We start from the raw sequence: 15,411 nt of genomic DNA, 5'->3' as shown, positions 1-15,411 counted from the left end.
GAAGGAGATGAACTCAATGGAGTCTTTAGGTGTGTTCTCCCTCACGAAGTTGCCGGTGGGCAAAAAGGCAGTGGGTAGCCGCTGGGTTTACCGTCTTAAGCCCACAGCGACAGGAGAACCGCAGTATAAGGCCAGATTAGTGGCGAGAGGATTCACGCAGCGCAGGGGGTTGCATTATACGGAAGTTTATGCTCCCACCTGTAGGAGTGAATCTCTACGTTTGCTCTTGGCCATCGCTGCACAAAGAGGGTTGCTGGTGCATCACTTTGATGTGGATGTTGCTTACTTGAACTCAGACCTCCAGGAGGATCTGTACATGCTTCCTCCTCCAGGGTTTGAGGGCATTGAGCAAGGTACTGTGTGGAAACTTCACAAGTCAATTTACGGCCTGAAGCAGTCGGCCAGGAATTGGAACTTGTGCCTGAATGAAGCTTTGGAGAAGCTAGGTTTCAGGAAGAGTCTTGCTGACAGTTGCCTGTTCCTAAGAGGATCAGGAGACTCACAGGAACTGGTTTTATTTTATGTTGATGACATCATCCATATTGGAAAGGCAGACAAACAGGTGCAGAAGTTTGCCAAAGAGCTAGGGAAACAGTTTCAGCTCAAGAGCCTGGGTGCAGTAAAGATCTACCTAGGTGTCCAGATAGCGAGAACTGAGGATGGTAGCTTCTTGCTCAGTCAGAAAGGCAAGATTGAGCAGTTGCTTGAGAAGTTCAGAATGTCCGATTGTGCAGGAGTTCGGACACCCATGGAGACGAACTTCGTGAAAGAGAGCCAGCAAGCAGAAAGTGCAGAGTTCGAGAATGCTGAGCTCTTTCAGTCAGCTCTAGGTAGTCTGTTGTATCTATCCCAATGGAGCAGACCGGACATAGCCTTTGCTACCAACCTGCTAAGTAGGGAAGCGTCAAAGCCCAGTGTGAGTGCTTGGCACGGTATCAAGCGGGTACTGCGCTACCTGCAGCATACCAAAGACTTCTGTCTTAAGCTGCCAGCTGAAGGTGAGGCGAAGCTCACATGCTATGCGGACAGTGACTGGGCGAATTTGCAGGACCGCAAGTCTGTGTCTGGGTTGGTGGTAAAGTTTGGGAAGTCACTAATTGGGTGGAAGTCCCGGAAGCAAAGTCTCATTGCGCTGTCTTCTACTGAGGCTGAATTCAGTGCACTGTCAGATTTGTGCCGGGAACTAGAGTTCTATAGATGCTTGGTGCAAGAGATCTATGGAGATTGTAGCTTGCCCATCACGGTTTGGGAAGACAATCAACCTTGTTTGAAATTGGCTGAATCTGCGCAATTTAAGGCCAGAACCAAGCATCTGGACATACGTTTCCAAAATGTGTGTCAGAGTGTTCAGTCAGGTTTGATCCGGTTGAAGTATTGTGCCAGTCACAATAACTTGGCCGATGGCTTTACCAAACCTTTAAGCTTCCAGCGTCATGGGGAGTTTTGTGGTGGTTTGGAGTTGGGGGTAAGTTCTGTACATACTTTCCCCACAGTAGCGCAGGACGAGAGGGGGTGTGAAGGGAACCTGAGCTTACAGGGTTAAACAGCTCAGAGTGTACGCCCTGCCTACTGTTGGGAGGGGGGAGACTCCACGTCAGTTCCGAGTCTCTCAAGTCTTTGTTCTGACTCTCTACTTTCGCTTTTGAGGAGAGTGGACGTGTTTTCACGATGCTGTTCGACAATGGATAGTTTGCTGTAAATAAAACTGCTTTTAGCTGCTAAGATCCTGAGTGGACTTTATTTGAGCACACTGAAGCAAGCACTGGAGTTTTTGAAGCTTTCTCTTGCCGCTGCTGATCTCTGCGTTTTTGCTCAGAACCTCGGAATGTGGCCTTTGAAGTCTGGGGCCTGGCCACGAGAGCAGCCGAAGCGGGCTGGACGCCAAGAATTTATCTGATTTATCTGAGCAATAAATCAATCACATGTTATCAATATGCACAGAGGATCAGGCTCCTCAGAAGCTAAATATGTGATCTTTAGGAGGCAAATGACACTTACTGTTAAATGTGGCTTTGCATTTGTCCTTAAACCACAGCAGAAAGTGTGGAGGCCCAGGCAGGACTTGGCTTGTGTAATGAAAATCTGTGCCGCTGCCCCTCACTACTATTTGCATTAGCATCAATGAAAATAGCAACTGTGGGGCGGTGGGGGAGGTAAAGCAGTGGTGGGCCACCTTAGGTCAAGGGGCCAAATGAGGCCCTTCAGTCCTCTCCATCTAGCCCTTGAAAGTCTCCCAGAGCCACGCCATTCACTGACCTTGCTTTGCAACCAAAGCGTTTTTGCCCAGCTGGAACTTGTGGAGAAACAGCTGCAGAGATGCAAACTATGCCACAAAGCAAAACGTTGAGCGAAACCTGATTTACCTCCAGAGACCTCTTCAGTATTTGATAGCTGGAGGAAAGCTGCTTGGTTTTATTAATCTGCGCTGGGTCGGACTGTGCGAGTTTTTCCAGATCTTCGATTTGAACAGCGCACTCTGTCATGTCTCCTTGGATGACCTAGAGAAGAAGATTTCACATTGCACAAGTTGTCAAGTGTGAAGTCTCTCTTCCTGGAGACATTTGCACTGAAAACATTGGCATCAGGGGCCAGGGCTAGTCGGCAATATATGGCGGCATCAGGGGGAGGGAATAGTTGTCATTGGGGGTTGGGATTCTCAACCAGCTCTGGTCCCACCTGCGCATGCAGTGATGATTGCCATCATCATCATCATATATTACTTATACCCCACCCATCTGGCTGGGCCTCCCCAGCCACTCTGGGCAGCTCCCAACAGAATATTAAAAACACAAATAAAACATCAAACATTAAAAACTTCCCTAAACAGGGCTGCCTTCAGATGTCTTCTAATACCCAAATAGTTGTTTATTTCCTTGACATCTGATGGGAGGGCGTTCCACAGGGCAGGTGCCACTACCAAAAAGCCCCTCTGCCTGGTTCCCTGTAACCTCCCTTCTCGCAGGGAGGGAACCGCCAGAAGGCCCTTGGAGCTGGACCTCAGTGTCTGGACTAAACAATGGGGGTGGAGACACTCCTTCAGATATACTGGGCCGAGGCTTTTTAGGGCTTTTACGGTCAGCACCAACACTTTGAATTGTGCTCAGAAATGTACTGGGAGCCAATATATATTACATGGTCTCGGTGGCCGCTCCCAGTCACCAGTCTAGCTGCTACCTGAGATCCTTTAAGTGGCAATGCCAAGGATTAAACCAACAGCCTTCTGCAGTCAAAGCAACTGCCCTGCAACTGAGCACAGCAGGAAAAAAGCCTCACAGTGAGGATTTTCTGTGTTGTGCCTTTTACATGATGCCATATGCAGAATTGCTCAAACAACAGTACCACCAGCAAACCAAACAAATATGTCAGGAACCTGAATGCCCTAACACGTTCATTAGGGGCAATGAGCACCCATCTCTAACTTTTATTACCACCACCACTCCCCGCAGTTCAGCAGCTTAGCATACAATTCAAGCCACATTTTAAACTTCAGAGCTAGTGGCAGAGAGAGCCTGGGAGCTGGGGAAGGGACTGAGGAGTTCTTGTTTAATCACAGCGGTTTTGCACACTGTCACATAGAAGTCTCTTCTGTACATTACTATATAGTATATGTGTAGGAGAGAATGAGAGCCTTGCAAAGACATCAGAGAAGGTGTGCAGAGGTGCACATACAGAAATGGTACAGAGGTAAGGAAAACTCCTCAGAGTCTCAGCTTTCAAAATGAAGGAATTGCAATTAATATCCCACTTTTCCTACAAACAGACAGGGTGGTGGACATGCTCTCTCTCCTTTCATCCTCAGAACAACTTTGCAAAGCAGAATAGACACAAAGGAAGAGAGTGACTGGCCCATGGCTATCTGGTAAGCTCTGTGGCTGAGTAGGGATTTGAACCCAAGTCTCACAACTCCAGGTCCAATGAGCTGACCACTACACTACACGGAATCTCTTGCTCCTGTGACTCCACTAAAACACCCTGTGCATTGATGGTGCTCTTTTGCCTTAGTAATGACATCCAGCAGAACAGAATTCTTCTGAATAGGAACCATCCAATTACCTGTAGCCTCTGAAGCCGGGCTTCTTTGCCCGCCAGGTCAGCCAACGGCTCCTTCTCTGCCTCCAACTTGGCTCTGATAGCAGACAATTTCTTCTGCAAAGGCTCGAAGACCACGTCAAAGTCTTTATGCTGAGACACCAAAGCCTAACCGAAGAGAGAGAAGATTGTTTTTTTATTCCACACACCTGGGCATGATTGCCTTCCGCTGCTTACTCTGCCAGACTCACATGAAGGCATACAAGTGTATCAAATAACAAGAGGACACATGGTCCCAAAACACAGAATTCATCCCGTGGCCTAAGAGCAAAGTCCATAGAAGCATCTCACCTGCAACCTGATTTTGCTCTGAAGCAGACTTTTGTGCAGGTGTTCCGTTTCCTTTGCGGCATCCGCTGCTTCAGCCAGGAGCGACTTTGCTCTCTCTGCCTCGAAAATGCTGCCCAGGAAATCTTTCTTCATCTGCAACATCATGAGCTGCTCCTTAAAGCGGGAGCTTTCGGCCAGAAATGCCTACAGGGGAGAACACATTTTCACATGAATAATTTGTACCCTGCTTTCCAAAATAACACCAACCCCACCATTAAAGTCCAGCGCATGTCAAAAATGCAGCAATATGCATGAAAATCTGAAAACCTAGCATATAAAAGCCTCCAGGAAATGAAGCATTTTCAAAGCCCATCTGAAAACAGGAACAGGCTGAGCACATCTCTCTGAAGAGAGAATTCCCCAGCTGTGGTGCCAACACCAAAAAGGCCCTGTGTCCTGTGTCCACCAATAAAATCCTTGCTTCCAAGCCCAATGGAATGTGATAGTGAATACCTTTGGTTTGGTATTTTATAACAACTGTTGCTGTTCTTAGCTTGTTTTTAAAACTCCTAAGTTATTACATTGGCTGCCACCATGAGCTCACTGAGAAAAGGCTGTTGTATAAATGTTCTCAATGATGACTGGCCAGAAAGCAGAGCTCTCGGATCTCAGTATCAGGGACTGGGTAGATTTGTACTAGTTGGGGTGAAAAAATGTTACTGGCTATGGAATCTATGTTCTGTCTCCAACCGTTAGAGGAAGCAAAATATCACTTTATGGGAATCACAAGTAGAGAGAGCACTGCTGCATACAGATTCTGCTTGCAGGCTTGGTTGGCCACTGAGGGAATAGGATGTTGGGAATCGATGGTCCTTTGGTCTGATCTGGTAGGGAATTTTTGTTCTTATGTGCACACACCAGTAACCTGGCCCCAGGCTGTTTAAGGTTTTAAATCTTCTATAGTTTTCAAACCGTGGCCTGGGATTCTTGGGTTGTTTATGAGAGATTGCTTGGTGAGAAGATCATAGCGATGGGAATTATTCCCCAAAAGACAACTTGTCCACCTCTAATGACCTTCATGGTGACCCAGAAACTACAACTAATGCAGAATGCGGAAGCTAGACTGGTGACTAGGAGTGGCCACCGAGACCATATAACACCGGTCTTGAAAGACCTACATGGGCTCCCAGTACGTTTCCGAGCACAATTCAAAGTGTTGGTGCTGACCTTTAAAGACCTAAACGGCCTCGGCCCAGTATACCTGAAGGAGTGTCTCCAACCCCATCATTCAGCCCAGACACTGAGGTCCAGCGCTGAGGGCCTTCTGACGGTTCCCTCACTGCGAGAAGTGAGGTTACAGGGAACCAGGCAGAGGGCCTTCTCGGTAGTGGCACCCGCCCTGTGGAATGCCCTCCCATCAGATGTCAAGGAAATAAGCAACTATCAGACTTTTATAAGACATCTGAAGGCAGCCCTATTTAGGGAAGTTTTTAATGTTTGATGTTTTATCGTGTTTTTAATATTCTGTTGGGAGCAGCCCAGAGTGGCTCGGGAAACCCAGCCAGATGGGTGGGGTATGTATAAATAAATAAATAAATAAATAAATAAATAAATAAATAAATAAATAAATAAGTTGTTATTCCTCACTGCTAGATTCTGCTCACTTGGGGAGAAAGGGAGGTGTGTTTCCATGCACAGAACTTAGGGTTCTTCGATGCGTCCAGATCTTATCATAATGACAGCCATCACGGTGGGTTGAAAACAAACGGGGTTGTTTTGCTGCACATTTTAATCATGGCCATTTATATTTTTATGTTTTAATGGGACTGTTTCATTGTGCCTTTTAATTATGGTGTGTTTTTAATTGTTCTGTATTTTAACAACATTGGGCAATTGGTTTTTACGTTTCGTGAAATGGCTCGGGAGCCATCTGGGAATTAAGCAGCATGTAATTATTTAATAATAAATGCTATTTCCTATAATAGCAGAGAAGCCTTCCTTTAACGGGGGCTGCCCAGCGGTTGCAGAAACATCAATGTCATGTCTCCTTGCCAGCAAATTACGTGTGTGTGTGTGTGTGTGTGTGTGTGTGTGTGTGTGTACACCAACAGGTTCTGTGCCTGACCAAGTTTTAGGCTTTCAAGAACTGCAGAGGATCTTGTCACCTCTATCTGATGCAGAAAAGCGTCTGTCAAGGCCGGGTCAGAGACATTCGCCGCTGTGTCCAGGAGCCTCTGAGCCGATGGCTTCCATAGCTGGAACTCTCTCACGGGGTTTTGAAAGCGTTGCCTCAGTTCCGTCTCAGTCTCGGTGCTCATTTTAAACGTCTTCTGCTTCAGGCTGCAAAAACAGACAGAGAACTACGCTACAAAGCTGAAGGAGAGAGGGAGAGGGAGAGGGAGAGGGAGAGGGAGAGGGAGAGAGAGAGAGAGAGAGAGAGAGAGAGAGAGAGAGAAGGCCTGGCTTTTCCTTTACATTGGAAGCCAAATGGTCAATGCCCTCTGTGCTTTGCTCTTTTGACACAAGGCAGTTCAGTCTCTGCTTCATAATAAACCCGTTTTCTTGCTTCCGGGCAGCTGCCTCTGCCACTCAGAGGAACAACAAAACCTTTTTTATTTTATTTTTAAGATACCAAGATGCACATTCCTTCCTGGTGCACCTGCCGTGTGGAATTACCATAAGTGGGTCTGTGCAACTGGAACAAAGATCGCTCGAGACAGACCACTGGTTCACCTACCACAGCATTGTCTACATGGAGAACAGCTGCATCAGGCCCATCGTCCTGTTCTCACAGCGGCCAACTAGATGCCTGTGGGAAGCCTGTAAGTAGAACATGAGTGCAACAGCGCTCTGCCCACCTGCGATTCCCAGCAACAGGAATTCAGAAGGATGAAGCTTCTGGCAGTGGAGGCAGACGACAGCCATCATGGCTAGTACTGTCTGGCAGTGGCTCTCAAGGGTTACAGTAAGAGGTCCCTCCCAGCCCTGTCTGGAGATGCTGGGGATTGAACCCAGAATCTTCTGCATGCCTAGCAGGTGCTCCAGCACTGAGCTATGTCCCTTCCCCTCCGACCTAGAAAGGCAGAAACCAGCAACGACTTCCCTAAATCAGAATCTCCTTGCTGCTTTACAAACACTTGGCAAAACACTTTTCTCTAGCTGGATGGAACCTGGCCAGCTGCAGCTGCCAATCTTAATGGAGAAACATCTTTGGAGAAAACATCTCCTGGGTGTTAATTCTCCCTGGGAGAAACCTTTTGTTTTAGCTAAACTAGAGACAGTGAGGAGTTTTCATCTCACTTGACACTAAACAGCAGGATTCTCATTTCCCTTTGTATACAATAAGAGGAGGTAGCCCTCAAACTAATTTTGGAGGATGAGAGGCCCTGCAACAACTACCTTTGCTGTTCTTCCGCTTCTGCCCCTTAAGGATTTGCCACTTCCTGCAAAGCAGTGAGCTGGCAGCAATCTGTTTTTTCTGCGTTGGCAAACGTTGGGAGTTTTCTTTTTCCTTGCTACTCCTCATTGGAAAGCATCCCAGACTTGCTTCCTAAAATCTGAACTGCCTTCTTGAAACGACCCATTTAATAAAGACAAACCTCTTTCAGCTTGCCAGCGTGCTCTGCGCTTGACATAAGGAAGACAGCTTTTCAGACGCAAACAAAATTTGCAAGACCGACGATCTTTCCTCCAAGTCTGGAAAGGTGTGGGCTATATGCTCGTCACTTCCTGATTCCAGTTAGCCTGGAAGTGCAAGTCTTTTGCCAAAGCTCAGGGGGAGAGGGAGAGAGAGAGAGAGGCTGGATTTCCTGCCTATCCCAGCTGAATGTAAGTAGGAAACAGGAGGTTGGTTATTAGAAGCTGGCAGGATAGGTGTACCCAAAAATCTATGACGGGAAAGAAATTAGCCCAGCAAAACTGGAGAGAAGGGCCATGCCTAGCAATTCACTACTGTTTACTGCTATCTCTGCTGGAGGAGACTCTTGAGAGTCCCATGGACTGCAAGAAGATCAAACCTATCCATTCTTAAGGAAATCAGCCCTGAGTGCTCACTGGAAGGACAGATCGTGAAGTTGAGACTCCAATACTTTGGCCACCTCATGAGAAGAGAAGACTCCCTGGAAAAGACCCTGATGTTGGGAAAGATGGAGGGCACAAGGAGAAGGGGACAAGAGAGGATGAGATGGTTGGATAGTGTTCTCGAAGCTACCAGCATGAGTTTGACCAAACTGTGGGAGGCAGTGGAAGACAGGAGTGCCTGGCGTGCTCTGGTCCATGGGGTCATGAAGAGTCGGGCACGACTAAACGACTAAACAACAACAACGACTGCTATCTCTGTATTGTCTGTCTTCAAGCATGGCAAACAAGGCACAGAACATTTCAAGATAAGGATTACGAAGTATAAATGGGCAGCCCTAACCTAGAGACTAACAGCACTAACAGTGACCTACAGAGCAAGCTGGCTCTTAGGACAGATGTCACCCAGGCAAGCAGGAGAAGTGGTTTTGCTCAACTTTCAAAGCAGACTGCCAACACCTGACATTCAGAATAGACAGGAAGGAGGGCAGGATGCCATGCAAGGTAGCGAGAGGAGAAGCATCCTTCTTCCCACCCTCCCTTGCCACTGGAACAAATGGTGTGATTTAAAACTGGCTGCCTACTGACTACTGAGCCAGGTTCAAGCCCTTTGTTTTAATTTGCAAAGCCCTGAACAACTTAGGTCCAGGTTATTGTAGGGACTTTCTAAGCCCTTATATCTCAGCACCATCGCTGAGATCGTCTGTAGGAGCGTCAGTGTTTGCCTCCCAAGTTTTTATTTATTAATTATTATTATTATTATTATTATTATTATTATTATTATTATTATTATTATTACTTTTTAAAATTGATATACCGCTTGATTATAGGGTGGAAAAATCCTCAATTGACACCAACACGAAACTGAGCCATTCAGCGTCATTGCCTATTCCTGTGGAAAACTCTTCCAGCAGAGATTCAGCAGGTGCTCTCTGCATTAACTTTAAAAGGTTTGTGGGGGGAAATTCCTTGCTGCCAGGCTTATACAGACAAGTAAGGCTGGGGGGGGGGACATTTCCCACACTAGTCAGCTGGTGATCTGTTTTAATATTTGTGTGATTCCTATTATAGTTTAACCACTTTGATATTTTAAAATGAAATGTCAGTCTGTTTTGGCACTAAGGGCAGGCAAGCTGGGTTAAGCAGCAGAAGATGGGAAGATACTATAGCCTAAGTCAGACCACTGGTCTTTCCAGCTTCACATCGTCTACATTTACTGCCATTGGCTGTGCTGGATTTTAGACAGGGGTGTTTCTGAGCATCGACCTTTGTGAGTCTTTCTCCCAACTAAATGCTGCTGATGTGCTCCAGCACCAGAACACCAATTAGTAAGGTTGGAAAAGACCAAAAGGCTTATTTAGGTCACATCCCAGGTATGTGGCAGGACCACCCAGTACTTCAAGGAAGGACCAGAGCTTAGTGAGAGAGCAATTTGCTTTGCAGGCCCTAGATTTCATCCCTTGCATTTCCACACAGGGCTGAGAAGACCCTTTCCAAAATCCTGCTGAGGTGCTGCCATAAGACTCATTTTATCCAATAAACATTTCCTCCTAAGTAAGGACATGTGCTTAAGGGTCAGCAGCAAAAGGAAGACTCTTGCCACCAACACTTTCCCCACGTATCCAATAATGGGATCCCCCACTTGACCTCTTTCTGCTACAGAGATGGACACAAGGACAATGGTCCACCTACTGTTGCATCCTGTTCTCACAGTGGCTGAGGAGATGCCTCTGGGAAGCCTGCAAGCTAGACATGAACACAACATCACTCTGCCCACCTGTGATTCTCAACAAGTGGTATTCAGAGGCATGACACCCAAGGCAGTGGAGATGGAACATAGTGAATATATTGCGCTAGGTGACCCAATGGACTGACTTGGTATAGTGTAGCTTTGCATGAATATCCCACCAGAGCCAGATGTGAAATAGTGATCCAAGACATTTTGCTGCCTGGATAGAAGCCAAATGGTTCGCCTCCCCCCTCCACCATCCCATTTGAAGCAACTCTTCTCAGGTATAGTTTATTTTCAATGGCTACTCGTTCCTGTCCTCCTCGTTCCCCCCCAAATACCTTTGATATTCCCGTATTAGGCCTATCATGCTTTCGGAAAGTGCTTGCGTGTCTTGCGAAAACCTGAACAAATCCTTCAGTTGAGCCTTCAGTCTCTCAACCTTTGATTCCTCTGCTGCAAGAGTTGCCTTTGCTGCCTTAAAAGACAAAGGTATTATGATTTAAAATGCACACACACATCAAATCAATTTATCTTACTGGGCACATTTGCATATATTTTTATTCTGCATTTATCTAGAAAAAGGCAATTTTCTTGTTCCAGATTGCTTCCCTATTGCCCTTAAAATTCCCTGAGCAAAACAAGTTTGCATACTTCAATCACATGGGCATGTATAAGTGTAGATAAGAAAGCCTGGCAGGATAATACAGACTTAACAGTTTCCTTGTTCCCTGTCTGTCCCTGACAAATAATCACTCACCATGAATTTTCTCCACAGAGTGATTAAGTCTTCGTCGCCTCTCACTCTGTCATCTGATTCAAAGGTGCTTCCTAATCTCTTCAGGCTTTTACGGAAGTCCTGGACCTCGCCTTCCAAGAGCCTGGCTTGCGAATGATAGGCGTTTTCAGATTTAAGGCTCTTCAGCAGCCTCTCTTCTTCCTCAGCGCTGACCACCTTCAGCTTCTCCAGAGCTTTCTTCAGATCCTCAAGCTCCTCTTTCAACTTCTCGGCTCCCAGCGGGGAGGTGTTCTGCATCACACCTATAGACTGAGCTTCAAGATGGCGCCATTTCTTTTCCCCACTCTTCACATCTTTGGCAATGTCCTACAGGAGAAAGGGGTTCAGAAAGAGTTACATAGAGGGACAAGGTTGCTACTACGACATCCCAGGACTAGTTGGACTAGATGAACCTCAGGGGTAGCTTCCAACATAGGAAACTGCATAGGAAACTGCATTGTTCTGAGTCTGACCCATTGGCCCATCCAGCTCAGAACTGTCTGGCTGTGGATCTCCAGGGTTTCAGGCAGGAGTCCCTACCTGAAGAAGCCAGGATTGAACCCGGGACCTTCTGCACGCAAGGCTCTACCCACTGAGCTATGCCCCTTCCCCAAATAATGCTAATAAATATTTCATTTTAAATGCTCTTCCTCCCAGAGTTGTCAATTTCCAATTTTAAAAAAATACCTAGAGCAATTCCAGGTTGTTGCTATTTTTTGGCCGTGATTCAATCGCATACCAGCAAATTCAGGTTACGCAAGTACAGTTGACTGAGAAGTCTTGTGCAACAAACCCACTGCCCCAAAACCTTGGACGTTTTGCTCTGATAAAAGTGTGGGATAACGCTTGCTTTGACACAACACCATCTAACCTGCCTCAAACAAACCAGAATGGGTGCCCGTTACATAGTCAGCTTTGTCTTATTTTCCTGCAAGCAAATCAGGATGAATGAGCAGGTCATGTGGAAGAACACCAAGTCAGTGGTCAGAGCAAGGGACAGGTCAGTGGGTGGAGCCAACGTGGGATTTAAGTGGTCAGAGGCAGGGCCTGGTGTGTTTCTGTCTGATTGGCCCGGGTGGGCTTACTTAGAGGCAAGGAGTTGTGCTCTGAGCAGTAACATGTGACCAAGTCAGACCACCATTTTTATTTCCCAGAATGCCCCCAGTGTAGCGCGGCTCCAGGACATTGCAGGAAATTTAAATGTCAGCTAAATGTCACCTGGCGCTGCTCGGAGCACTGAGCCAATATACAGAGGTGTTCAGGAGTTAGCCTGTGCTGAACTGCTGAGGTGCTGAGGTCCACCTCCGAGGGCCTTCTGGCGGTTTTCTCACTGTGAGGTTACAGGGAACCAGGCAGAGGGACTTCTCAGTGCCCTGTGGAATGTCAAGAAGATAAAGAACTACAGAACATTTAGAAGGCACCTGAAGGCAGGCTTGTATTGGGAAGTTTTTAATGTCTGACGTTTTATTAGATTTTCATATGTGCTGCAAGTAGCCCAGCCAGATAGGAGAGGTAATAATAAATAAATAAATAAATAAATAAATAAATAAATAAATAAATAATTTTTTTTTAAAAAAAAAAAACAGTTGGTCAAGGATGCCACATGAAGATGCCTGTCCTGCCTAGTCAATTTCTGGCACATTCAATTTTTGCCTTGAGGCAAAAATACCAAATGGGCACATAAATGCACTTCACAAGTTGGAAACCCTACCACCTACCAAGCATTGAGGGTTCCAACACTGGTACAATATCTCTTTTTTAAAAAAAAAAAAAATCCTCACAACAACCATGGTGAGGTAGGCCGGACAGAGATGGCAACTTCCCCTAACCTGCTTGTGAACTTCAAAGCTGCAGAGGGACGGGATCTTTGAAATGCAGACTACTATTTGGGTGGAACACATGAGTTCTTTCAGGGCATGCATTTCATACACCTGCTCATGGATGGACGAGGAAATAGGAGTAAAGCTTTCCGCTCGTGACAGAAAGCTCCAACACCATTCCAGTACCTGCAACGACTTAATTCTGTTCTCTGCTGGCGATTTTGCTTCTTGACTAAGGCAGGAGTTTAATCTCTCTGTCACCTGGGTCAGCCACAGCTGAAACTGGTCCACGTTGCTCTTATATCGCTCGTGTTCCTTTGTTATCTTTTCGAGCAGCTGCACTCTCCTCTGCAAAAAGAGAAACATCAGAAACAGGGAAAGCGAAAGTTATCTTTGCCCTCATACTTTGCATTTTTGAGAAACCCAGAACACAAAGAGCCTGTTCTTTTCCCTTTGCCCCTTCGCGTGCTCGTGCACACACACACACACACACCCGTCACTTGGCTGCTTTTGGGAATTTTGAAACAGTCTGCTGTCTTCAGCTCAAGAACAAAACAGTGTGTCCCAGGCCTGAGGATGCTGTAATTACCAAGCACTTAATTAAATGAGTGCAAGGTTTTCAAAGGCCTTGTGAGGTCACAGTCTTTCATTCTCTAGAAAAGAAAAAGCGAGATAACAAAAGAAAGGCTTAGCATGCCAAAATCTATCTGTAAAACATCCATGCTGGATTTCCACATTTTATACCCACAATTTCAAAACGCTTCATCTGCGGAAAAAGAATGCACTTCAATGCTGCTCACTTAGCTTTTGCACAATTTATTATGCGGATGAAGGCCACAGCCACCAGGGGCCCTGTGTGCGCCTTCCAATTTTCTACCCGTTTTTTGCTCATGAAAATACAGTGGTACCTCGGGTTACATACGCTTCAGGTTACATACGCTTCAGGTTACATACGCTTCAGGTTACAGACTCCGCTAACCCAGAAATAGTACCTCAGGTTAAGAACTTTGCTTCAGGATGAGAACAGAAATCGTGCTCCCGCGGCGCGGTGGCAACGGGAGGCCCCATTAGCTAAAGTGGTACTTCAGGTTAAGAAAAGTTTCAGGTTAAGAACAGACCTCCCTAAGACTTTTTTCGAAATGACTGAAAACATGGACTTGATAGACATTTGGAGAACAAGGAACCCTCTGGAAAGAGAGGGAACCTTTTTCTCCCAAGCAATGATGACCTGGACCAGAATCGATCAAATCTGGGTTACTAGTGGAATGGCTCCAAAGATTAAGAAAGTGGAAATCTGCCCAAAAACTTGCTCCGACCATAACGCCGTGAAGATGGAGATGAAGCTCACAATAACTGGTCAATTTAGATGGAGAATGAATGACACCCTCTTTCATGATAAGGAGATTCTCACGAAGGCCCAAAAGACTCTAAAAGACTATTTTGAAATAAATTTGAGGACCGACGTGGAGAAAAGAGTGATCTGGGATGCAAGTAAAGCGGTTATGAGAGGATTTTTGATTCAACAAAATTCAATAAAGAGGAAAAAACAAAATGAGAAAAAAGAGAAGATTTTGGAAATGATAAAGGAAGGAGAGAGGAAATTAAGAATAAAACCAAAGTCTCAAGACATTTTAAGAGAGATCAAGTTATATCAAACACAATACATGGAATTGATGAACCAAGAGATTGAATGGAAGATAAAGCAAATGAAGCAAAAGACCTTTGAATCAGCAAATAAATGTGGTAAACTTTTGGCATGGCAACTGAAGAAAAGGCAGAAACTAAATACAGTTACAAGCCTTGAGGTGGATGGAAAGAATATATCTAAGCCCAATGAAATCAGAAATTGCTTTTTAAGTTATTTCAAAAAACTCTACACTCAAGGCCCGCAAAATGAAGAAGATATAGACAAATTCCTTGGAAAATATGGATTACAAAACATCTCTCATCAAAGTAAGATCGATTTGAACCAGAGAATCTCAGAACAAGAGATAGAGGCTGCCATTCAGAATATGCAACTGGGCAAATCTCCGGGACCAGATGGACTGACTTCCAGATACTACAAATCGCTGAAGGAATGGTTGACTCAACCACTAAGAGAAGTTTGTAATGAGATCCTTGAGGGAAAAAGGGCGCCTGAATCGTGGAAAGAGGCATATATTTCACTCATACCAAAGTCAGAGACTGAAAAGACCCAACTCAAGAACTACCGCCCAATATCACTCCTTAATGTGGATTACAAAATTTTTGCAGACATTTTGGCAAAAAGATTTAAAAGAGTTTTGATGGAGAAGATTCATAAGGACCAAGCAGGCTTTCTCCCTAAAAGACACCTGGCAGACAATGTAAGGAATGTAATAGACATTTTGGAAAAGCTAGAGGTGAATATAAACACTAAGGCAGTATTGATCTTTGTGGATGCGGAGAAAGCCTTTGACAATATTTCTTGGAGTTTTATGAAGAAGAATCTTCATGGGATGGGGGTAGGCCGGGGTTTTGAGAATGGTATGGCTGCAATATATTCCGAACAAAAAGCTAAACTGATTGTAAACAATGTTGTGACTGAGGAACTTAAGATAGAGAAAGGAACACGACAGGGGTGCCCGATTTCCCCATTACTTTTTATTTCAGTTCTGGAGGTGTTGCTG

General features: G+C 45.5%; 1 protein-coding gene across 3 annotated transcripts in view; it reads right to left on the bottom strand.

The window, feature by feature from the left end:
- Window positions 1–15,411, bottom strand: part of SYNE3 (spectrin repeat containing nuclear envelope family member 3) — a 108,020-nt gene that overhangs the window by 46,599 nt on the left and 46,010 nt on the right. For all 3 annotated transcript variants that reach the window (XR_014525730.1, XM_083501548.1, XM_083501549.1), the window contains exons 6-12: window positions 12,950–13,111; window positions 10,926–11,270; window positions 10,507–10,643; window positions 6,525–6,699; window positions 4,381–4,563; window positions 4,054–4,197; window positions 2,364–2,498 (exon numbers count right to left, since the gene is read on the bottom strand). Coding sequence is in view for 2 of the 3 variants with exons in the window: in XM_083501548.1 (XP_083357674.1) it covers window positions 2,364–2,498; window positions 4,054–4,197; window positions 4,381–4,563; window positions 6,525–6,699; window positions 10,507–10,643; window positions 10,926–11,270; window positions 12,950–13,111 (1,281 nt within the window). In the remaining variant the exon portion in view is untranslated. The remainder of the gene's footprint in view (window positions 1–2,363; window positions 2,499–4,053; window positions 4,198–4,380; window positions 4,564–6,524; window positions 6,700–10,506; window positions 10,644–10,925; window positions 11,271–12,949; window positions 13,112–15,411) is intronic.

The sequence above is a fragment of the Podarcis liolepis genome (genome assembly GCF_965112155.1).
Source record: "Podarcis liolepis genome assembly, chromosome: 1".
NCBI classification, from domain to species: Eukaryota; Metazoa; Chordata; class Lepidosauria; order Squamata; family Lacertidae; genus Podarcis; species Podarcis liolepis.
Note: the sequence above shows the minus strand (reverse complement) of the source record. Positions and strands in the feature narration are given on the sequence as shown.